This window comes from Vicugna pacos, chromosome 5 (genome assembly GCF_048564905.1).
Source record: "Vicugna pacos chromosome 5, VicPac4, whole genome shotgun sequence".
NCBI classification, from domain to species: domain Eukaryota; kingdom Metazoa; phylum Chordata; class Mammalia; order Artiodactyla; family Camelidae; genus Vicugna; species Vicugna pacos.
Genome location: NC_132991.1, coordinates 3785564 through 3810158, shown reverse-complemented (window position 1 = coordinate 3810158; position 24595 = coordinate 3785564). Strand labels below are relative to the sequence as shown.

General features: G+C 48.7%; 2 protein-coding genes across 2 annotated transcripts in view; one reads left to right on the top strand and one right to left on the bottom strand.

Annotated features, from left to right (window-relative positions):
* Positions 1 to 1028: 1028 nt before the first annotated feature.
* Positions 1029 to 3622, top strand: SFT2D3 (SFT2 domain containing 3). Its single transcript, XM_072960794.1, has one exon. The coding sequence runs from the start codon at positions 1058 to 1060 to the stop codon at positions 1709 to 1711; it is 654 nt and encodes a 217-aa protein (XP_072816895.1). The 5' UTR covers positions 1029 to 1057; the 3' UTR covers positions 1712 to 3622.
* Positions 3623 to 4862: 1240 nt separating this feature from the next.
* Positions 4863 to 24595, bottom strand: part of WDR33 (WD repeat domain 33) — a 90541-nt gene continuing 70808 nt past the window's right edge. The window contains exons 8-22 of the mRNA XM_072960791.1: positions 24449 to 24575; positions 23121 to 23275; positions 22941 to 23019; positions 22374 to 22484; positions 21918 to 22012; positions 21602 to 21688; positions 21239 to 21378; positions 20387 to 20539; positions 18683 to 19771; positions 15915 to 16023; positions 12724 to 13162; positions 8387 to 8550; positions 8187 to 8279; positions 7347 to 7562; positions 4863 to 5492 (exon numbers count right to left, since the gene is read on the bottom strand). Coding sequence (XP_072816892.1) covers positions 5263 to 5492; positions 7347 to 7562; positions 8187 to 8279; positions 8387 to 8550; positions 12724 to 13162; positions 15915 to 16023; positions 18683 to 19771; positions 20387 to 20539; positions 21239 to 21378; positions 21602 to 21688; positions 21918 to 22012; positions 22374 to 22484; positions 22941 to 23019; positions 23121 to 23275; positions 24449 to 24575 — 3287 coding nt within the window. The 3' untranslated portion in view covers positions 4863 to 5262. The remainder of the gene's footprint in view (positions 5493 to 7346; positions 7563 to 8186; positions 8280 to 8386; positions 8551 to 12723; positions 13163 to 15914; positions 16024 to 18682; positions 19772 to 20386; positions 20540 to 21238; positions 21379 to 21601; positions 21689 to 21917; positions 22013 to 22373; positions 22485 to 22940; positions 23020 to 23120; positions 23276 to 24448; positions 24576 to 24595) is intronic.

Sequence of the window (24595 nt, the reverse complement as noted above, 5' to 3'; positions counted from 1 at the left end):
CCCTTTGTGTGCCTTTGCAGCTGCCTTCCGGTCCCAAGAAAAGGGAGATGGAAGAGAATCCGGCCTCGAGCTGCCGGCACAATCTGAAACAAATAAACTTTCACAACTAGGAGAGGTGCGAACTCAAAGCGGACAGTGGAGAACGGTAAATGGCAACAGGTGCAGCTTGATTGTTACGTCTGGGAGTTGGAAGGAGCCAGGCAGAAACCGGGGGGGGGGGGGGCAGAAACCCTGGCAGAGACCCGGTAGGGCGTGACCCAAGTAACCACGGCCAAGGAACCTCAGGGAGGCTGAGAGAAGAGCGTGACTGTGGGAACGATCTCAGAACAGATTGACGTGAACAGGAATAGTGAGCAGGCTTATCACAATGATCTGACGACGCCTCAGGACACGTAGACCCATAAATGTCAGAAGCACAGAGAGGTGCATCAAAAACACAGGACACGGACACCACAAATCAACACATTGTAACTGACTATATTTCAGTTAAAAAAACACACACATGACAGGAGACTTGAAAGACCCAAGAATCGCCAGGCCTCCACTGAAATGGGGAAAGGAGAGAAGCAAATTGGTGGGAGTAGGGGGCTAACTCTTCATCAACTCTGTAGCTTTCCCAAAGAAACCACCTAAAGCCTGCAGGTCGGTTAATTACAGACTAGCGGAGTTAAGAAATACGCAGCGCCTGCGCAACCCTTCCCCGTCCCCCTTAGTGGCAGCATCCTGGAAAACTATAGCGCAGTATCACAACCAGGATACTGATACCCAGAGGTTAGGATACATGTTTCCCTCAGCTTCTTTTATTGCCACACCGACTCCCTCCGCCAACGAACTTTTACTGCTGCCATGATTTATCCATGCCCCAACAGCGCTTACACCCAAAAGACAACAAGGTCGGGCGCTAAAACGGCAAACGCGCAGGGACCAGCGGACCCTCCACTCCCCGAGCCAGGAGCTCAGAGACTCAGGCCCCGCCCCTTCCGCCACGGCGGACCAACCGACTCCGGAGGCCAGAACCGGAAGTGGACGGCAGCCCTGCCAGGAGCTCCCGCCCAAGATGGCGGACCTCCACCGCCAGCTGCGGGAGTATCTCTCCCAGGGGAAAGCGGGCGGGCCGGCGGCCGCGGAGCCGCTGCTCGCCGCAGAAGAGGCGGAGGAGCCCGCGGCCGGGGCCGGGTCGGTGGGGGCGTGGTTGGACCGCGCGGGCCTGCGCTGGACCTGGGCGCAGAGTCCTGGGGAGCCGGCAGCGGCGGGACCGCCGTGCATCCCAAGCGTCACGCGCGCTCAACGGCTGGCGGCGAGCGGCGTGTGCCTGCTACTGGCCGCGCTCTGCTTCGGCCTGGCCGCCCTCTACGCGCCCGTGCTGCTGCTGCGCGCCCGCAAGTTCGCGCTGCTCTGGTCGCTGGGCTCGGTGCTGGCGCTGGCGGGCGGCACGCTCCTGCGGGGCGGCGCGGCGTGCGGACGCCTGCTGCGCTGCGAGGAGGCGCCGTCGCGGCCCGCGCTGCTCTACGTGGCCGCGCTGGGCGCTACGCTGTACGCGGCGCTGTGGCTGCGCAGCACGCTGTTCACGGCGCTGGGCGCCTGCGCGCAGGTGGGCGCGCTGCTGGCCGCGCTCTTCGGCCTGCTCCCCCGGGGCGCCGGCACCGCGCTGCGCCTAGCGCTCGGGCGTCTGGGCCCCGGCGCCGCTCTCGCCAAGGCGCTACCCGTGTGAGGCCCGGGGCCCGCGCCGTCGGAGTGGACGAGGAGCCCGTCCCCTTTTCGTGCCGTCTGAGTCGACGCGGAGCCCGTCCCCAGGAGGAGCCATCGGAGTGGACGCGGAGCTGCCCTAGGAGGGGCCGTCGGAGTGGACGCGGAGCCCGAACCCGGGGCCCAGCGCCCGCCACACCGAAGACTGTCCAGGGCAAAGCAGCTCCTTTCTGTGCCTCCGGATCCGTAAACTGAGCGGCTGTTATAAAACCGAGATACGAGCAGTCTCGGAAGCTCCTCGATTTCAGCATTTTGTGCTATACTCGGTAGCAGGTGCTGTGAAACAAGATAAATCGCTTTTGCGTTAATCGCGGTCTTAGACTGCACTCAGTAGAAAATCGCTCTGTGGTTTTAATTACCTGCCCTGAATGCTCTTCTCAGATTTCTTTCCGTTTGTCATTTAAAAAAATCCACCAGTAAATTGTAGTAACTTAGATACACTAAATTTGTTTTCTTTGGCTCTTGGAAATTATTTTCCCTTATTCTTCGATGTGAGTGGATCTATTATAAAAGTACCAGATTAAACACTGAATTTAGCGACCGGAATTTTTCAAAGTACTTTTGTTGAGGTTTATCTCGATTTTCTTTTCTTTTAGTGAGACTGTAAATATAAGGCCTTACAAAATTAAAGGAAAATTGGTTCTCTTTAAGCTGACACAAGCGATGGACCAAGATGCACGATATTCAGTAAAGTGCATGTAAATGCTGAAAGGTCCGTGGCAGAACTGAGCTAGAGGACTCCTGGGCGACGGGAAGATCATTCTACATCCAGTTTCCATATTTGATGGAAATCATGGATTTCTTCAAGGCCTAATTTTCCATTCCTAACTTTATGATCTGCTTTTTAACTATAATTTATACTCTGTAGTCTGATCTTAATGCAGTGTAATGGGTCTTTCGTATCTAATGGCCAAATTTCCTTCATTGTGGGTTTAGCACCTACTTTTGTCTGGCACCTTATTGCATACCTTAATTTATTGCCAGAAAGTATGGGCCCAATATTTTGATGAGTCCAGAAAACTACATCTTTTGTCACTAGCCATATATAGACTAGGAAGTAAAACGTATCTAGAATTTTAAAATTCTATGCTAGTGGTTGGTTCTCAATTCACATGAGAATTACTTGAAGAGCCAAACCTCAGCCCAATCAGAATCTCTGCGAGGTGGGAGCTAGGCATGAGAATTTTTTTAGAGCTCTCCAGATGATTCCTTTCTCCTTAAGGTGGAGAACCACTGTTCTGCATGCTGGATTGCACAATTTGAAGATAATTTTTTCTGGGGCTGGGTTCCAGTGTTGCCTGAACAGGTTGTCAGGCAGCAATAGATGACTGCCTCTTTGTGCAACCTCAAAATTTATATTCATAGGTCCTGATCAGTGTCCTAAGCCCTGCTCCAAGAAATGGACACTAAAGTGACCAGCGTCCACAACGTAGACCTACCCCGCCTCCATATTCTCTAAGAATGCTGCCTTACTCCCCTGTCAGTACACAGGGTTACCTACCTCAAGAGGAGCAACCAAGGGGGTTTGTAAAAGCAAATCCACTGTTTCAGAGACTGATTTATTTTTGTGACTTGGAAAAGTTGTACCTTTGGCTGCTCTTTCTACCCCCTAATTATTCTGTATTCTAGTTCTAAATTTCTCTAGAATTTGCACGGCTGAAGATTTTACAGATGTTCAGTCCATTTTTTACGTTGATGCTATTGTATCTTTTTAAAAATTGTTTTCCCGACATCCTCTCAAGAATTCACTGTTTGGAAATCTAGCTTTTATAAATTCAAAGCACAGTGTCTTGTATGTATTTTGACAGTGATGCTTTAAAATACATATATATACACATACACAAAGTATTTAATAAATATGTAATGTTTTCAGTTTTCTCTAAATGAATTTATTCTCAAAACTTCATCTGGCCACCTGCTTACTGAGGTACTGTGTTTTTAAAATTAAAGCCTTAAAATGTTATGATAGTTACTACTACACGAATCTCGGGGGGAAAGGAGCCTAATCTCTGTGTGGGTTTGCTCTCTGCATCCTTTTTTAGCTTCTTAGAATTTGATTACAACTTCTTTTTACCTAAATGTGTGTTTACAGTGAGGTGCTGATAAATAGGATGTTTTCAATTGCAAAGTAAAGTGAAAATCACTTGTAGGCTCCAGATTCTAACCCCCTAAAAAAAAGCAGTATGTGTGGGGTCATCATTTTATCTGCAGAAATGACTTAGGTTTTAATATTTTTTTAATTAATGGGGAACCAGCTGAGGTTTTATATACTCTCCAGCTATGCCTTTTGTAAGCCACTACTGACAGTTTCCAGCACAACTAAATTTGTCAAGTAAACTGAAGCTGGCAAAGTAATGAGATGTTAGGGTGGCCACAGAACTGTCCTTTGAATAATAGCTTTCTTTTTATAAAAGCAAAGTAAGGGTCAGTATCGTGGGGTATCTCAAACTGAACTTTTGGCTTCCAACCCAAAGTGGGCCAGATGTTCCATTTATTTAGAACTAAAGGAATCTGCTGTGGATGAGAACTTCCTGGCTTACTTTAAGTTAGAACTATCCTCTGCCTTAAACATTGGTGTTTCCACATACTATGGAAGAGGAAGAAATTACTTCGCAAGATTGTTTTAAGAGAGATTCTGGTCCATTCCTTTTCAACTTTTAAAACAATTTGTGAAATGATTTACTTATTCAGAGGGTATGTGTAGTTGATTTCTGACTTACTGCAAGTTCCTCTCATCAGAAAAAGGCAACTCAGGTCTAAGGTGTGGTTACTAGGAGATGGAGATCCCTGCTTGTACATCCAGAAGACTTTTTCTTCAGTGTATAATTTTCCATCTGCCAGAAACAGCAGGTCTAATTAAGGCTTTGAAGCTACTTCAAACTATGTTAGTTTTGAACTAGTTTTGAAATATTTCTCACTCTACTACGAAAATGTGTGACAGAATGGCTAGATAAGGATTTGATTAAAACCAGAGTTCACCGAAGAATTAATTTAGATGACAGATTCCCATCAAGTGTGCTCACAAATACGAGCACTAACTGGATACCCCTCAGCAGACTGGACGTGGTGGTAACGGTTTCCGTAAGGCAAGCACTCGACGACTAGTTTTCTGTTAATTCTTGCTTAAATCACATTCTGTATTCATACAAAAACAACTTAATGTTTTTTCTCTGACAAACTGTACATATAGAAACAAATTTCCAATTGGACATGAACTTAAATTGGTGGAGGTGCTCCATGTCTCGTGACACTTAAAAAAAAAGGATTCCAGCGTTTATCTTCACAAAACAATGTGGGAGTCGGGGCAGTGGGTGGACAGGACAGAACAAGGCCGGCGACTCTGCGCGGCCAGCAGCAGTCTCGTCGTGAAGACCTCGTTAGGGGCTCCTGGGCTTCGGCTGCCCCGGAAGGAGCTCAGGGCTACATGGTGCAGGTTTCCTTTTGTTTCTCTTGGTGAGTCCACAGGAAGTTCTTAAATACTGTCCAGAGAGGCCCAGAGGGATGGAGCCCCAGTTCCTACCGACCCCTCCCACCCCCCCTTGAAGCTCCTCGCCGTGGCGGGCCAGAGTTCATGTTACTCCCTCTACCCCAGTTACTGCCACTCCGGCCCCCTCTCGAAGGGGTACCACTGCCTGGAGGGCCCCCAAAAGGTTCATCTCTGTGGTATCCGTCATGGTGATCTCCATCCAAGGAGCTGGGACGCCCGGACTTGGGCACTCTCTGGGAAGGTCCTGGGCCCCCTCGGCCTGAAATGACACAATGATTTTACATGTCACTTTTTAATATCAGAGACGGTTAATCAGTAACTCCCGGTACAAACTTTATGACAACAGTGGAACACTTGTGGGTTTTTCTTTGAAACAGAGTCCGAGGACATCAGCACGGCACTCAGAGCACTAGACACTGTGCCTCCGCCCTTTGTGACTCCCCCTCCCCTCCATCCAGTCCTGGCCTGTGGCCGTGCCCCTCAGCCTCAACTAGACATGTCCCCCAAGGACGGGACACCGAGAGAACACGGAGCACCTTCTGGAGGTCATGGACCATACTGAGCATGCCTACCATCTATGAGAGGTGCACCTTCACCCTCCTGTGCCACCAGGGGGACCTCGGGGAAGATTGGAAAAGCACTGGCTTAACTTTGGAAGAAACTTAAGACGTACAAACTGCTGACGATGTGAATTACAAGGACCCAAACCAGGGTAAGTGTTCACTATGCTTATCCCACAACTACAGGGCACTTTGATTTCCTTTTAAAGAACGAAATAAAAATATTCTTGAAAAACAAAAAGCACAGAAAGAAAAACACTGGCTTTTAGAATTATTCCTCCCAGGGATAGTTTTCTTTATTCCAGACTTGGAAACATAAACCTCTAGGTATCATTAAAATTCTGACTTTTAAATTCTTTTTCTCTTGAGATGATAGGATTTGGCCACATCCCCCATAATGCACCATCAGAAGACTTTTGCCAAGTCTCTCCTAAATTTTTCAATGGAATTTGAACCCAGTTAAGACAAAGAGGTGAGGAAAGCCAGCCAAAGGAGTAATTCTGGCTCCTGTTCCTTCAAAGTTCAGCCTGGGCCCACCTGAACGGACCCTGGCAGAGGAGCTGTCAGCTAGCACATCGGGTCCACTCCAGCCATGTGGCCCCAGCCCGGGACCTACAGAGGTGTCCCGACAGCCCATACTGACCAGCAACAAAATGTGTGCTTGGGTGGGGAGACGTACTGATGACGTGAGGTAATTTCTGAGGGTTCTGCACCGGGAAGAAGCAACGAGCCATCAAGAACAGAAGGCAGAGCTGTGTAACGAAGGGACTGGAAAGAGAGGCAGGTGAGCCGGGGAGTGGAGCCCAGGCTAGGGCAGACGGGCTGTCTTTCCAGCAGCCTCTGAAGTAGGCCACCTGTGCAATGGCCCGGCCTAACCTGCGGCCACAGCTGTACTTAGCATCTGGTAGCTATTACCCTGGGCTAAAAGTCAGTGCTCTAAAATAAAGATCCAAAGCTGCAAGTTGTAGAAATAATCCATTGCTCCCCTGGGGGAAAAAACCCTCCCAGACCATATTCCCCAAAGTCTTTGTGACTCTGGGCACAAGCAGTGTTCCTTCTGGGCCCATCCTAAAAAAAACCCACAGACCCTGAGAGGGGACAATTCTTCCTGCCACAGAGGACACCCTCGAGGGCTCAGAGCAGCCACTGGTGGACAGCACATCTGCCAGTTAGAGCAGGGGTCTCCCAGAAAGTCAGATCAGCAGAGAAAGTGCTGGGGCAAGCTGAAAGAGAGCTGGAGTGGAAACGTGCACAAACCAGGGGTTCCTGGAAGCGAGTGGAGGAGACCTGCGCAGAGGGCCTGAGCTTGCGGTGGGCCAGTGAGAGCGCCAGCTGGCTGCAGTCTGACCCCAGACCGCACCTGTGCTCTGTCTGGGAGCACGTGCCTCTGCACGCTGCGAGCCCTCCCTGGGGGGCAGAGTGGGGGACAGACAGAACCGGCACATACCGGGATGGGGCTGGCCTGGAGACGAGGCTTCGGGTGGCCCCTGCAGGCTTAATGGCAGGGTGGTGGCGTCCGCAGCCCCAGAAGTGTAGGCACCGGCCCCGCTTACCTTTGCCTCCTCGGTCCTCGGAGGGACCCCCTGGCGCTTCCATGTCTCTGTGCTCAGAGGTCCCGGGCCCATCGTGCCAGGGGCGCTTTCGGGGCGGGAGGGATGCCATGTCCATGCCTTGGAGAGAAGAGGACCGCTCTCTGCTGGCTGGGGAGTGACCGTCGTGAGGGGGGTGGTCGGGGCGGGGAGCGTCCCGGAAATGTTCGTGACCTGGCCCTGAAACAGGAAACACAGATCCACAAAGCTAAGACCCTGACAATCTCATTATGTTACCGCACGGTGTGACCAAGAGCAGGCAGAAATTATGCCGAGTAAGCAGCAAGCAACTTAAAACCAACACGCATTCATGTAAGAAGCACTCCCTGAACACCCACCATAAGGCCAGGCGCACCACAGCACCCAAACAAAGTCAAGATTAGAAATCACATACCTCCTAAAAGAGGAGGAGGCAGGTAAGGTCCAGAAAACGGTTCTCAGACTCTTTAGTTTCAGGATGTCTTTACAATCTTACAAGTTATTGTGGACCCCAAAGAGATTCCATTTATGAGCACTCCAACAATACTTGCCCCATTAGCAACTGAGACTAAGAAACTTTAGATCATTTAGCCGTACTTCCCCCTAACAAAACAGTTTCGTGGAAGAGAGGTATTTAATATCTGGCTCGTGGAAGAGGCTGGATTCCCACGTGCTTCAGCATCCGGCCCACGTGTGAAAGGCCACCCAGCCCGCCACGGAGACGTGGCGGCTGAGGGGAGAAGCCGGGGGCCAGGAGGGTCCGCAGGCCCTCTGCGTGCTGCTGGCCAGGGCCACCTTGAGCCACAAGCAGCTCCACTGCCTCACCTGGCTCTCTGTTTCCATCCCAGGAGTCTGGTTTCCGGCCTCCTTCAAAGCGAGGGAACTCATCAGGAGTGGGAAGTAAGCCCTTCCTCCCTCCTACACAGGGAACAGAACAACACCGCACTCAGATGAATACTGCAGGCGTCTTTACAACAAAGTAACCTTCCCCCCCAGCCCTCCCAGGTCCGGAGTCCCCCACTCACCTCGGGGGGTACCCCGACCTCGGCCTCTGAGATCTCTTCCTCGGGCTGCTTCATCAGAAGCATCAAAATTCTCCTCTGGCCCGAAGTCCTCAAGACCAGGAAAACCATCCCTTCCTCTGGGGGGAGCACGGCCCTCGTGTCTCGGCGGGGCTCCTCGTCTGAAGCTGTTAGGGAAAAACAGCAGAAAATTCGCCTAATGGAATACCTGGCAGCTCTAAGTTTATGTTTCAAAGACGCAGAACAACATGAGAAGGTATGACACGATGTTAAGTGGGAGAAAAACAAAAACAAAATACAATTATGTATTTTCACACATTTCCCAATCCCAGTATGACGGGCAGAAACAGGCAGGAGGGAAAAGTACCAGAGCGTAGGGTATTTAATTTTCCTTCAGGTTTTTAGGAATGTAGCAGTGAGCACTGTTATATCATGCCAGGTGCTTTATATGTATTGTTTCATTTCATTTCATCCTCACAACCACCATATGAAACTGACACTGTCATTAACTTTATTCTACCCATGAGTACACTGAGGCTCAGAGAGGTTAAGCCATCTATTTAAGGACACACAGTAAGTGTTCAGATTTGAACTCCTACAGTCTTAACTCTCAGCCCAGGCTCTTCACCACTGCCTCCCAAATACTTTCCATATTACCATTTACATTTGTACAAGGAGTATTTATTACTTATATAATCAGAAAAAAGGGGGTTACAGATTCATGCCTGCTAACTGGACTGGACTTGTCTGGGGGCATCTGCTCTGCCAAGTGCCCCAGCCCACAGCCTCAACTTAGGGGCAGGCCTGGCAGTCATGAACTTCACCAACAACCCCACCCCGCAGCTGACGGGGGTCCAGGCAGGCACCTGGCTTGCGGGCAGCCCACCTGCTGGCAAGCTGGTGCCTGAGCTGGGAGACAATGTCACCGTCTCTCAGGAATTCTGGAGCTGGGAAACTAAGTTGGCCGGGAGTGTTACTGCAGCAGGGCCATTATGAGGGCACCAGGGCTGTAGCAGGAGCCTGTGGGGAGGTAGAAAAGGGGGTCTGCCAGCAGGAAAGGTGCATGAGCCCCCAGGAGAGGCCACAGAAACCGGAGAAACGATCAGAAGAGGGCAAGGGCTTGGGGCCCTCTCTCGGGCCAGGCCTCCTGCTTTCCCGAGTCTCCATGCAGTCCTCGTTTTCTCCAACATTTTATTCTGAAGTCTTTCAAGCTTACACTAATGATGAGAGTAGAGAGAAATACATGCACACACATCCTTTACATACACATTAATTCACCGGGTCTTCAGATTTTGCCACCTGGGCTCTGCCTTTTCTCTGTCCATCTATTAATAAGTTCATCTTCTAAACCATTTCAAAATCAGTTTCAACGTGACACTTCCTCCCTGGATCCCTTCTAAGAACAAGGGCCGTCTCCTGCATAACAGCACTGTTATCGCTCTAAACATGTGATCGTATTTAACATGTAGTCCAATTCCAATTTCTCCAATTGTCCTCAGAACGTCCTTTACTTGTCTGCACATACAGGTTTCAATCAGGATCACACACTAGTATTTAGTGATCATGTCTCTTCAGTCTACTTTACTCTAGAACAGTCCCCCTCCCGCGTTTTACCTTTCATGACCTCAACACTTCTGAAGGGTCCATCCAGGTGTTTTTACAGAATGTACCACAATTTGAATTTATCTGGTTGCTTGCTCATGATTAGATTCAAGTAAAACATTTTTGGCAGGACTTACACCTTCACAGTGATGCCAGTCTGTCTCATTGCTTATGATGTAAATGTGTAGAGCAACCAAATTTCGTTGCTACGAAGGCCCACTTTGTCCTTTGCAGTTACATAATCTGTGGGGTGACAGTTTGGCAGTTTGAGAATATCCCGTTTCCCCACCGTCTTTGACCCAATGCCTTTAGCATCGCCTGGTGATCCTGCCTGAAGCAATTATGACACTGGCTGCTTAGAAAAGAAGTCATTTTCTAATTCTGTCACTCCTCCTACATTTACAGCTTGGTGTTGTAGTGTACACTCTACCATTCCAGCTGTCCAGCTACCTTTCTTGTCCTGGGCTGACTTACTGAGCCACACTCCTGCGAGCACAGAGATGCGCCCCGACGCTGGTGGAAGCAACCCCTCAGGTAGGCTAGGACTGACAAGAGCAGGGGCATGTCAGCAGAGGGTGCGGCTCCCCTGAGACAGACTCAGGGAAGAAGCCCCAAACAGCAGGTCTCTTTTCTCGTCTGGGCACCCACCGCACAACTGCGCAAGCCACAGACAGACAGCGAGACTCTAATTTGCCCTAATTAGAAAACCCTTCCTGTTGTGGTCTAAACGTTTGTGTCCTGGGGGGAGGGCACAGCTCAGTGGTAGAGCGCATGCCTAGCATGCACGACGTCAGGGGTTCAATCCCCAGTAAAAGAAAAAATAACAATAAAAAATTTAAAAAATAAATCTAATTACTTCTCCCCTTCCAAGAAACATAAACGTTTGTGTCCTACCCCTGCCCCCCTAAACTTCAGGGTGAAGCCCCATCCCCCATTGATTTTGGAAACGGGCCTCGGAGAACTGACCAAGTTGGATGAGGTTACAAGAACAGGGCCCCGGGATGGGCTCGGTGCCTGTAAGGAGGCGCCACTGAGAGCCTGCTCACCCTCTTTCCATCACGCATGGACAAAGGGCGGAGGTGGCTGTCTGCAAGAGGGGAAGGGAAGTCTCAGCAGAAACCCATCCTGCTAGACCTCGATCCAGGACTCCCAGCCCCCAGAACTATGAGAACACAGATTTCTGCTGTTTAAGGCCCCCACCCACCGCAGCCCGTGTACTTGTTACGGCCCCCTGTGCTCAGTTGTACACCTCCTGGCAAACGGACCCCTCTCAAGTACATCTCCTCCTTTAACTGCTTCGTTTACTCAACAGTTACCGGGCAGCTGTGGTCTCAGTACTGTCACCACCACTGCTCTGGGTCCTGAGGACCTGCCCTCAGGAGCTGGCATGTTCCCAAGAGATACAAGTAATGTCGAAATAAACACATTGCTTACTGTCAAGCAGTGCTAAGCGCTCTGAAGAAATGTAAGGCAGGGTAAAGGAGCCCGGGGCAACGGGAGGAGAGAGCTAAGTGGACTGAGCCACACACAGCCGGCAGGCTGTGTCCCGGCAGAGGGACAGCCAGCACAACGGGTGCAGGACACGCCTGGCACATCTGGAGAGAAGCGCGCAGCGCAGACAGCACCAGAGTCCAGTCGTGGGTCTGTCACTGACTGATGGAATGAATACAGCACAAATCGATGCACGCTGAAATCCGAAACCGCACAAGACGCAGATTCAAGAAATCAATGAAAGTTATGTTGATGCCAAAGCCACTGGAAGTGAGGCTCATACACACATACGAAGCCATTTCAAAGAGTGAATACTTGGATATCATTAAGAGAGGCCCTTAAGAAAGCTGGGAGCTCGAAATCTTTTTATTAAAAACTCCCCTCTGACAGCTGCTTCCCTTAACTCCCCAGTTTCACCCTCACGGGCCATTTTTCAACACAGCCCAGGAGATGAAACCGCCACCCAGGACTCAATTACCTACACTGGTAAGAAACATGACGGGGAAGGACAAGGGAGAAGGCGTGCCGGGCAGCGCGGCCCCGCAGTCCGACAGCCCCGCCTGAGGCCGCCCCTGCCCAGACCACCAGGTGGCCTCCCAGAGTCAGGAACTGCTCACCTCTTGTGCCCACTGTCTAAATGCTGACAGTAACACCCATCTCCCTCCTCACTGTAACGCTTAAATCAAGCAACAACTGGCACATGGTAAATAATTACCATCACTGATTATTCCAAGGCTCACGTGAGTTTACTAATTCTTGATTTTTGCTCCATATTTTTTTTTAACCCCAAGCAAGTTGAGTGTTCAGGCCTGACCTCGACCTAATTTAAGTTTAAGAGCAAGATTATTTTTCAGTTTGATTTGATTTTGTTAAGCTCTTTAGGCAATTACATAAAAACTACCTACTTAACAGCTCCTTTATTCTCAATCTAGGTATCTGTCTCTTATTTCATCATTCCAACCAAGAGAACCTACAGATTTCTAATCAAATCCAAGAAACTTTAGAGTACATTGACTCTCTTATCTCTTTAAAAGGACCAGAAAATAAGCAAAAAGAAAAAGATTCCTAAATCGTAGAGACAAAAAAGAACCACAGAAGAGTTAAAAGGCATATATATCAAGTCTAAACACAAAACCTAAAGAGGGTAGAGCACTCTCTCCCCAAGTGAGAGAGGAAAGAGACTTCCCGTGGAGAGATCAGGTGAAAAGCTCTGGGGAAGAAGAAACGAACCCCAGGTATCTGCCCACCTTTCTTCTCTGCGCCCTCGAAAGCGTGGGTCGTCGGGGTCCCGGGGGAAGCGCTCATCTCCAGGTCTGCGGCCTTCCCACGCCCCTGGGGGGCCCCGGGCTGCGCCCCGGCCATCCCCTTCACTGAACTCCCTGTGGTCAGGAGGAAACGGAGGCCCGGGGCCCCCACGCCTCCACTTCTCCTCTTGGGGTAAAGGTCCTCCTCGCCCCTCAAATTCACGTAACCGGTGGCCAAAGCGCTTGTCAGGGTGGAAGTCGTCTGGTCTGCTGAAGTCATCAGGGAAGTCCGGGTGCGGGCCGCGCCTGTCGGGGGGGCCCCTGCAGTCCTGGCCGCCGCGGAAAGGCCCCCTCTCGGGGCCGTGCTCGGGGCCACTGCCCTGCTCGTGCCGCCTCTCGGACATCGGGCCCATGTGGTGGTTTGGAGGCCCCCGCGAGTCACCTAAAGGAGACAAAACTGATGTTCAGCGGGTCCTCCTGGAATCCTGCCGACACGGGTCTGATTTTCAGCACCTTAAAACTTCAGAATGCATTCTTTTATGAGAATGTTTTCCCTCCTCAGCCCCCAGCATACTTAGGAGACATATGTCTTTAAGGCCTCACATAAGGAAAAGAACAAGGGTTTTGGGGTACAGATTTCAACTTCATCGCTCACTAGCTAAGCAACTCAACCACGGGCAAATGACTAATCTCAAATGAGATTAACAACTGCTGCTGTGAAGATGTGTTTAGAAAACATGAGAGACCCTCACAGAATAAGCTTCCCTTCCCTGTCTCCGTTCCTTCGGCGATTTCGCTGGGCCCACTTGCTCCACCCCCAGGGAGGAGGCATCAGAGAAAACTCCCGCTGAAGGCCAGGAAGCCAAGCACCAGGAGCTCACCCCTGCACCTGCAAGGCCTGCAGAGCCCGCGGGGGCCCTGGGGCCGCAGGGCCAGGACCACTCTCCTTCAGCTCCTGGTTCACTTCACTGGATTTGTTAACTCACACTTGGATCCTTAGCAAAATCCTCGTGAGGTATGTGGAACCCTGCGCCTCTCCAGTAACTGCTCGGTGACCAAACAGCCTCGCTGTACTTCAGTTTCAGGGTTTATATAAACACTTCTTCTGCCCATTTCTGTGAATGATATCCCTCAGCTGTAATATTATCACCATTCTTTGCAGACAGTGCTTCAAAACCCGTTAAATATCTTTTAAACTATTTTAATATATGTACAAAGTACTGAGTAAAAATGTACTGAACGAAAATGGAAGGAGGCCAGTTCCACTTATTTTACCACCTAACTTTGAAGGGGTCTGTTCTGGCTACCGAATGATTACTGCAGCCACTGTAAATGTCTACCTGTTTTCAGTCAACATCCAATTTAACTCAAACATTTTTTAAAGGAGATATCAAAGGGAAACTCTTGCTTCTAAAACAACTCAGTTTTCAAATGAAACTCCTCCCCTCACCAGGTGGCAGAGGCTTCACTGCTTCTCCCGCAATGAAGATGCACCCCCTCCCCTTTTATCTCCCTTGGCTGCAACTCTCACCCGCCCAGTGTCCCTCCTCTTCCAGTTTTACTCACTTCTCTTGGCCATTTCAGTTTCTCCCTACCACCCAGCATGTGTAAAACACTTGGAAATCTCAGGATAAACATACACTGTTAGAAGGACTTTCTGTCGTCTTAAGCTCTTCCTTTCCCACCTGCCTTCTCCCTTCCTTCAATTAACCCATCCTCTCCACGCTGAGCCAAGCGCCTTCTAGGCTGCCTCTGAGTTCAGATGTCCCAGACCCCCTCCTTCTGGTGCACAGCCCCTCCCTTCTCAGCGGGGTGCTGTAGCTAATAGCTTCTTCTCTGACCTTATGCTGCTCGGACTTGGTGTGAGCTCAGACACAGCGGACCCTCGACCTGAGGAAGCTGAACACATTCCAATCGGACTTACCTATGAATCATAATCCTCCCATCACCTCTATCTGCTTAAAAGTACCCTGGCTCCTCCAAGGAAAGAAACCCACCACTACAAATTAGAAGGGATGCGGCGCTGGGGAATCCAGTAGGGGGTGGCAGGGCCACTTTCTCGGCTCTCCCTTCTCCCTTGGGTCCCTGGGAGGAGAAAGAGGAGGAAGGGAGTGGGGAGAGAGAGGTGAAGAGAAAAGGGGACGAGCGAGGAGGAGAGGGAACAGGCGGGACAGACACAGGTGGGAGAGGGAGAGAGGCAGGCTCTCAGTTTGCTGATGGCTGCAGTGAGGGTAACAGACTTCTCTTGGGTCCCCAAACCCAAACCCTCGCTCTGATTGCTTGCTCTCTTTTGCCCTGTTGGCCACCACGCCACAGCGTGAGACTAAGATAAACATTCTCCTAATTCCTTTACCGCTCCCTTTCCTACTGCTGATTACCACACAAGTTCAAGAGTAAGCTTCATACTTCCAAAGTCCTAGGTCTGTAAATGCTGACCAAGGCTCTTCTTCACCTGACTAAATGGGGACAAGGAACCTAATGCACCGCGAGGCGCTGTGGGCTCAGCCCATTCAAAGCTGCGGGCAGTCCAGCTCTGTGTCGGGCACTCTCCACAGTACTCACGGTCCTCCGGTTTGTCGTCCTCCTGTGAAAAGGTGCCCTGAACACCAACTCCGGCTCTGAGTTCACCTCCCCCAGCCCTCACGGCCCATCCTCGGCTCTCCGCCCACTTTCCTGGGGCTCTGGCTCCTCCCACGGCCCCTGCAGGCGCCCTCTTTCCACCTAACTTGTGTCCACACAGCAGTTCTCATCTGTGTGCCTCCCACAATGACAACTTGAGGCACATGGCTTGCTTCTTCTCAAAGGGTGCCAACAACATAACCAGCTACAGAATTCAACGTATGACACAGTTTGAGGGGACAGAAGGGGCGATGTTAAAAACACTTAAAATCTTTGAATTCTTTATCCCATCAAAAACATGTACACTGAAACAGTGCAGCTCTCTGGGAGCACTCAGTCAGCTCCCCTTCCTTCCCAAGAGGTGGACGAGGCCTGCCGCATGTAGTGAGGGGCTACTGCCTCTGAGCAGCCTGGGCCCAGCTGAGCGCCTTGAGGGAACAGCCGAAGATGGAGCCATTATCTGAGATGACTAGGCTCTTATTTCCGCATTCTATCCATTACTTACCAATAAAACTACTGTAAGATTTACCCGAAGGTGGTGGAGAGAGCCCCCCACTCCGCCGAGCAGACTTTACCTTTGTTAGGGCCGGGTCCTGGTCCAGGGTTAAGGGGGGGGATGCGGCCTTGCGCCCCCTGCTGCCCTAGGCCTGGTATCAGGGGCGGGGGGCCTGCGCTCTGTCCTTCCTGAAAAGATGTTTTTAAAGCGGGGGTGTGAAATCAAAGGCTTGTGCTTCATCAACAGCAATTTTATCACAACGTGACAGGTAAAAACACTAGGTGGCCCCAAAGCTTCCAGCAGTAAATATAGAGCTAGTGACATTATGGCAAAATTGTCCTTAAATTGGGGGGGAAGGAGATACTTCTCCAACCATAATAAAAGGAAATACTTATTTTAAGCCTGCTGATAGGTTTTATTTAAAGCTAGATCTTTACCTGTAATGGCAAGCAAGAACCTTAACGGAAAGTCAGAAATCGTAACATAAAAAGAACAACGCTCTGCACAGAGAAGGAACTTTCGGCAAAAGTAAAGACCTGGAAATCTGCCAGGACAGGTAAACTGCTCTCACATCCACGCTGCCTCTCTACCTACAGACAACAGTCCATCCTCTCAAGAGGTTATTATGGCTGGGTTTAAGGGAGAGCAGGAGAGTAAGAAAGGGGTCCCAAAGAGCAAGATACTCACTCACTGCCGCCTCCTTCCGCCCCTCTAGTGAGCACCGGCTGCTCATTCGCAGCCTCCTTCCCCAGACCTCAGCTTCATGGGTTCCTGCAGCTTCTGCTGCTCTGATCCCAAGCCTCCTGGCCTTGGAACCCCAGAGCTCAGCCCCAGTTTGTCCCTGGTCCTAATATTCCATGTTTTTATCTAGCCATGTCTAAACTCTGATTCCCCACACTGCCCAGTGACCTTGGATCTAGTCTCCTGACAAAGAAACAAATAAATAACCAAATATTTTTACACACACACACACACACACACACATATTTCAAAACCATCAAGAGCAAAACTGTCTTCTCCTTCCACACCAGCTACGTGAAAGAGCAGCCTGGACAGGACTCATTCTCAGCCCTGCAGTTATGAACGGCATCGTTAACCCAATGCCAGTCATTTCCACACTCCTTTGTCTCTTGTCCCCTTTACTCAAGGGCAGCTCTTACAAGCATCTTTCACGCTATTACCTTAACACCTGAAAGCCCTTCCATTCAGTTTCACCAAGTAAAACAACTGGTTTAAATAACTGACCTGATCCAAGTTAAGAAAGCCAGATCTCAGAATATAAGAAATAGGAGCAAAGATTTTCATCAGGCAACTCTTGAGATTTGAAATGCCCTATAAGGTATTAAACCTCCATTCTCATTCCACCAATACTTCTATAGGCCAATTAAATTTTTAGTGTCATTATGCTTTTCAGGTATAAAATTTTTTACTATATGACATAATAAAAACTCTTACTGAATTGTCCCCAACAGGGCTGTCCTCTTGAATTCGACATGTTTATATAATTTAAGTCATAAGGTGGCAGCTAAAGTTCATTATGTTTTTATCCTCCAAAATGGAAACTGTTAATTGACTAACATAAGGTAAGTAGGTAAATATTATAAACAAACACAAATATACTGTGTTAATAAAATATAGAATACTTCAAGTTTTAGGGCAGTTCTGGAGGACAAACATAGATCTATTAAACATCTAAATTCTGAAAAGTGCCCAATAAACTCTGGAAGTAAAACCAAATGCCATCAGATCCTTCACTCTGTGACATTTTTAAGTTCTGGAAGGTCTGCTGAAGAGTGGCATGTCATCTCCTTACGTAGCTAGTTATTTTAATTCAGTGACTCCACTGTTCACCCTCACATTACAGATGCACAGAGGTGTTTTCTACACACGGATCTGCAGCTCGCCCTCTTCCAAGTGGAGACCCAGGGAGTCCACACTAACTCACTCTCTCACTCACTTTTGGTCCACAACTGACTTCAAGGACACCAACCCAGTTGTTCCTACCCAAATAATGCTTCCAGTCTATGACTTTCAGAAAAATGTAAAAACCACAGGCCAAACAGTGCTCACTCCATTCCTGCTCCCGAGGTCTTTCTGTAACTCGCCCCAGGGAAATGGAGCTCTCCTCGCCCTATCTCTCAAGCACAAGCTGAGCACACAGGTAATAAAGCTTGGCTGAATAACAGAATCCTCTGAAAGGGCCACGAGAAGTTCTACAGAAAGCCCCCTCCTGTAAATACTTTCATCCATGAGCTGAAAACAACTTGAACAGAATTTCATCCAAAGGGTCACCACTTGAAAATGTGCAAGTCTGGACTCGGAGATCTCTAAAAGCACTCACTGAAGTAAACAGTGAGGTCAGGGTCTACAGTAAACTCCTGAGTTAAACACCTTGCACTATCTTAAAAAGTAGAGCCGACAGGCAGGTCAGCAGGCAGAGAGGAGATGGCTGGGCCGTCTGGCGAACCCATGAAACCAAGCCTCCAGCGCAGAGAGCCCAGGAGAGGCAGCAGCCCAGAACCAGCCCCGTGTCCTCCCCAGCCACAGCCCTTCCGGAGCCCTGGGACACTTGTGAACAGTATTCAAGTCAGAGTTCATCTTTCCTGGAAGGACCTCTGTGAAAACACATAGGTTCAGAAGTAAAGCTTCATACTGCGATCTAGTTAAGTCTACTTAATCATCTGTTTCTTTGCTCAGCTGTGATGCTAGTCCCCACCACTATCACTACTGAGAAGACGTTCTCCCAGCTGCGACTGCCTTTCACAGCATTCAGAAGTGCCGCCTCAGTGCAGAGTGTGTTTTCCCCAAATGTTAATTAACGCCTACAAGTTGGAAAAAAAATAATACCTGGTTGAAGGGGGCCCGGGGCCCATCACCTAGCAGAGCTGTTTTCTGCTGCTGGAATGGTATTGGCCCTTGAGATGGATGTGGCCCTCTTGCCGGGTTCTGCTGTCCCTGAGGTCCAGGGGGCCCTTGCATGCCACCCTGGGGTGGAGGTCCCAAAGAGCCCTGGGGCGGCCCCTGCTGACCTTGTGAGCCTGGAGGCCCTCGCAGTTCCTGCGGAGGGCCCAGCATTGATCCTTGGGGTGGAGGCCCCTGCATGCCCCGCATCTCCTGGGGGCCCCGCATCTCCTGAGGCCCGTGTCCCAGCAGTCCACTTGGAGGATGAGGTCCTCTCATCTCTTGAGGTGGGTGGCCCAGCATCATCCCTTGGGGAGCAGGGCCCTGATTCTCTCGGGGGCCAGGAGGGCCCTGCATTCCTCTTGGATTCAATCCCATCAGAGGTCCCTGAGACACAGGACCTTGGATCCCTTGAGATCCTGGCCCACCTTGTATCCCATGAGGATGAGGAGGTCCTTGCATTCCTCTGGGACCAGGTGGTCCCTGCATACCTTGAGTACCAGGAGGTCCCTGAGGGCCCAAGTGACCCTGCGGGCCAGGTGGGCCTTGTGGGCCTATGTGACCTTGTGGGCCAGGCGGACCCTGAGGACCCATATGACCTTGAGGACCAGAATTACCCTGTGGTCCAGGTGGTCCTTGAGGTCCCAAAGGGCCATGAGGTCCAGGATGTCTTTGCATTCCTTGAGGCCCGTGCATGTCCTGAGGCCTTGGCAACCCCTGGGGCGGGCCCTGGGGTCCTTGTGGTCCCATGAATCCTTGTGGCCCCCCACCTCCCTGATGCAGTGGAGGACCTTGTGGTCCCATTTGTCCCTGGGGTCCAGGGGGTCTAAACTGTCCCTGTGGACCTGGAGGCCCCATTTGAGCCATGTTCATTGGCATCTGCTGAGACGGATGAGGCTGTTGAAAACCTTGAGGAATCTGAGACATTGGGCCTTGTCCTGGAAAGGGCTGGGGTCCCAGGAGAGGGGTGCCGGATGAAGGAGGAGGCTGAATTTGCTCAGCCTGCTTCTGTGCAAGTCTTTCAATTTTAAGTTGCTGGAAAGAAAGAAAAAGCATGCTGATAAATAAGCCAGAGACCTTAAAGATGACAACACTGCCTTCACTTATTTCATTGGAGGAGCCTCAAAACAATCATGTGACGTCAAGTGACCTCTTAGTGCCCCAATGGTAACCAGCGTCTGTATGGCACTCGGACGTTCTGAAAGTACTCAGGCTGCCAGACTCACTCTAGAACACTTCTTTTTAGGTGCTGGGAAACAGCAGTCAGGATTATTTATATCCGTCTTGATGAGGGAAAGCCCAACAATCTACTAGTGTTTCATTCTTACAAGAACAAACCATCTGCTCTAGAGCTGACAGAAAAACTCTTATCTGTGGATAAATAAGTGAACCCAAATTAAAACTATGTCGGCTTTATCTTGTCTAGTAAAAATGTAACTTAGATCTACTCACTGCTTGACTGACCTGGTTTTAGAAGTCTGAGAAACAGGATTCTTTTAGAAACTAGCCTCCTAATGCAGCAACAAGAATCGGTGCCACTCATCAGACCCACCCAAGAGTCCCCTCCCTTCTCCTTCAGGGCACGTCGATAAAAAGTGGCATGCTACTCTCCTAGATCATCCCGAATCCCCCCAGAACGGCTTCACGCACCTCCAGCAGCTGTGGGTTAGTGTACTGCAGCGTGGCCATCTCTTGCTCAATTTCTGCTTGTGTTTTTTTCTTCTCTTCCAATTTAATGTCCTCTTTTCTGTCATTCAATACTTCGTTTGGCGCAGGAATTGGAACTTTATTTTGCATCCAAGCCTTGGTAAAGAAGAGAAGATTAAAATATGCCCTAAGTGTGTAAATTATAATGACAGAATGAGAAAAACCACTCTGTAATGTCATTGGCTCATTCCAACCTGGTGAATACAAGTCAGCTCACCTGATAAACCAGCTTTATTTCTAATGCTAACTCTTAGTGACACGGGAGTGAACTCAGACAAGCACATTCCTAGGTAGAAATTGCTAAGCTGATAAAAAAAGCTGTAAGATCTTGCATGTTATTAGGATATAAAGCCTGCCTGTCCAAAAAAACCAAAACACCAAAAAACGAAAACAAACAAACAAAAAACCTGCCTGTCTCTTCCAAAGGGCATGTGTGCTTTGTGTTGAGGGAAGAAATAAAGTGGAAGACAGACAAACAAATGTCAGAATCACTGTACTCTTTCTGCTCTATGCCTTTTTTCCTCCTTCTGGTGGCTCAGATGATAACAAGCAGGTAAGACTAAGAGAGCATCTAGAGAAGGCGCATGACAGACTGAGCACTAACTGCAGAGGGGCGGCCGAGAACTGTGCCTAAGGATGCCTGAACTCCATGAAGAATGCTCAGAAAAAGCCTATGGTACAGAAATACCTTCAACTGATGAGATAATCCAAGAGAAACTGATTTCTGCACCTCAGTTAGCCTCACCCAGCAGCGTCTCCAGTGTCTGGACGCAGGAGCCACTCCCAGTCACTCACCTGCTGGAACTGGGCAGGAATCGGCTTTGCGTAAGGAACTTTCTTCTGAGGGACTTTTTTCTGATCTTTTTGCATCACCTCCTCCATTCCCCAGTCTAAACCTGGAATTGTCATTTCAATTTCATTGGATTCATCTTTCCCTGGAACCATAAAGAGAAGTAGTTAGCCAAGAAAATGAAAGAAAGTGGCCACTTTATCAGTGAACATATTTTTAGAAGGACAGATTCTAAACGTATGCAGTTCACATCACTTTCATCAACATTTTGCAACACTTTGGCATTTTCAAAATAATTTAATATCATAATGATAAGAAATAGGTAAAATTATAGAAAAAGCAAAATTTATAGGTACAACGTCTCTTACCCATCTGTTCTTGCTCCATAGCTAATTTTAGCTGTTCTGGTATTCCCATCCCTGGAATCACTGCCAGGCTATTAGGTTCAAGGTCATCTATAAATAGGAATACAGCCATTGTCAGTAGAAATCTTCCATTGTCAGTAGAAATCTTATAAATGTAGTAGGCCAATAAAATCAACACTTTATAAAAATGAAATTGTTGGCGATTTCTGAATCAATAAATTATAAAACTAAAATTAGTTTTGCATAATCTTTTCAATACCCAACACTTTTATAACAGAATATCAGATTTCAAAGAAGGATAAATGTGCAAGAACCTCACCATATTCCACTCCATCTTCAGACATTCCAGGTAATAGGTTTAGATTATACCGATCTCGCATTTTATCACCTGGTCGGTTTCGGGTCCAAAATTTGCTGTCAAAATAAAAGTTTTTGGAGCAGGGAGGAGAGGAGTATGGTTTCAGTGTATTTCTGGGCACTTAACAGTACTAAGCAGCCCTCTGGCAAAAACAACACAAATTTACAATGCCCTATTCTAGAATTTTTAAATGTAGAAAAGATTTCTTTTTAATCAGAAGACAAAACAAAATTCAAATAACAAAGTCACATTCAATACCCAATCTCCTCATAATATATATTTATAATCACTACAAACATGTGCCTAAGAATAAGCCATACATATTAATACATCCATCTATCAGTAAAATGAGTATGTACTTATTTCCTGCTGCTTCATGAAGACAGTATCGCTTGTTATTTCTGATACAACTCTTACCTAGTGTGGTCGTTTGAACCTGAGCAGAGAATGTGTCCAAGAGGATGCCAAGCCAGACTCCAGATCATTCCTTCGTGGGCCATCTCCATCCCCCCAACTTCCTTCTCCACCCTGTAATGGCACCACACAAAGTAGTGTTTTTCACAGAATTTAACCTCCAAAAAAACCAAAAATAAAAACCTCCCCTCAAAACATTTTCTTTTAATGTAATGAAGGCAGCAAAGTCTGTTACTTTGAACCTGGTCGGTTCCACGTGATTCAGGGGTACTGATTTGTCATCCACACTCTTTCATTCAAAGAGCACCTCAGAGGGAAGATGGCTCAGAATCAGCCTCACCATAGGAAACAAGGAAATGGGTTTTATTCTCCCTTCACGACTTCTATACCCAAAAACAGAGGGGCTCAGTCTTCCATTCTAAGCTGAGTTTACAGAATTGAAAGCTGTAGGAAGTCTCTGATACAGGACATATGAATAGTCAGAAAAAATAGAAAATATGATGATTTTTACACTTTCAGGTGCTCTTGTCATAAAATTTACAGCTTCTTTACATAATAAGCGTCACATACCCAACATGCCAGAATAACAAAGAGCCGTCAGACCCTCCACTTGCAAAAAGTCCTTCATGAACAGGATGCCAGGCCACAGCTGTAAACAAAACACGGGCAGGAACAGAAACTATCAGGATCTGAGAGCCCTACAGGTGACAGCAGGTGACAGTCAGAATGGGAGCGTATCACAGCCCTGACCTGTAGCTTCTTTCTTATGACCTCGGAAGACTTGGAGCTCTTCTTTCAGGTTTCGGATGTCGAAAAGTTTACAGAGATGGTCACGGGATGCTGTGAGTAGCCAGTTGCCATTGAGATTTAATTTCACTTCCATGACTGTGTTTTTATGGGCGTGACTAGAAACAAAGCACCAAGAAGATAATCTGTCAGAATTCAAAACAAGTATAAATTAATATAATTGAAAAGCACATGGTTGTCAAGATGGCAAGAAGATTGGCCTAGAGGTAACACAGCACGTAACGTTACAGGACCACGGTTAAAAGTGCAGGCGGAAGAAGCAGGTCAAAGACAGAGAGAATGTCCATCAGCTAAGCACGGCTTCCATCAACCAGTTAAAGGAGAAGCAGAGCTTCAATTGGACTGTGAAGCAGAGGAAGCGCTTGAACACATAAATTAATATTCAGTAAAGCTCATTTAAAAATTGAATGAAGCATCTCGTTAAGACAAAGCATAAAGAAGGGCCCAGGGCAGTTTGAAGGTTAATTGGACCGAAAGACCCTGCAGCAGCTGAGGCCAGCACGTGCCCGTCTCTGGGGAGCACCATGCTGTTGGCTGTGGCCACTGGAGCCGTGTGACGGGGCCGCCTTGCTCCCGCCTGCTCACTTCCCTGTCAGAGGGACCGGGACACAGCTGCTTGGTCAAAAAGATGTTGACAACGTACTCATATAACTGTCAATGTTTACAGATGATTCAAAGAGGAAATTTTATTACGTGGCTGCATCATAAATGAACACCTCACAAAAAACGAGACCTGAGTCAAAAATGGAGGTAGGGGAGGATAGCTCGGTGGCAGAGCGTGTGCCTGGAGTGCACGAGGCCCTGGGTGCAATCCCCAGTACCTCTGTGAATGGGGGGAAGAAAAGGTCTTTACCTCACCAATATTCAAATGTACTAACTAAAATGGAGAGTTTTTCCATAAATTGATGCACTGACATGGAGAAAGCTGGGCTGTGTCTAATAAACGGCACGCACGTCAACTCCATACAGTGCCACAAGGTATGATGCCAAGGAGAGCCAGAGACAGCAAACCAGAAGAGCAACCACCACCCCCTCCCCACCCCAGCCGAGCTACATTTAGGTGCGTGTGGCAGAGCAAACATCAAGCCTTGTTTCATGAGGAATTTAGAGAGAGATCCTATTTAATCAGTAAGAAGTCTACAGATAAAGGCCATCTGTTGTCTACACCACTTTTTCAGGAATACACAGAGGAAAGAAAGCTGGAAGTGAAAGAATACACACAGCTTCACTCCCCTCTGCTTAGGGGCCAAGCCGGGGTTCCTATCACTTACAGTGTTGCAAGACTCTGCCCAGTCTTGGGATCCCAGAACTTGATTGGCTGTTGACTATCTTTACTTCCTGAAACAACTAACCCTTTTGTTGGATGCCAGTCTACACATTTCACATCAGCACCGTGCCCTGTCGGAAACAAGTTAACA

Bases quoted from the DNA above. Each gene is read 5' to 3' on its own strand.
- SFT2D3 (XM_072960794.1), top strand. From the start codon at position 1,058: ATGGCGGACCTCCACCGCCAGCTGCGGGAGTATCTCTCCCAGGGGAAA.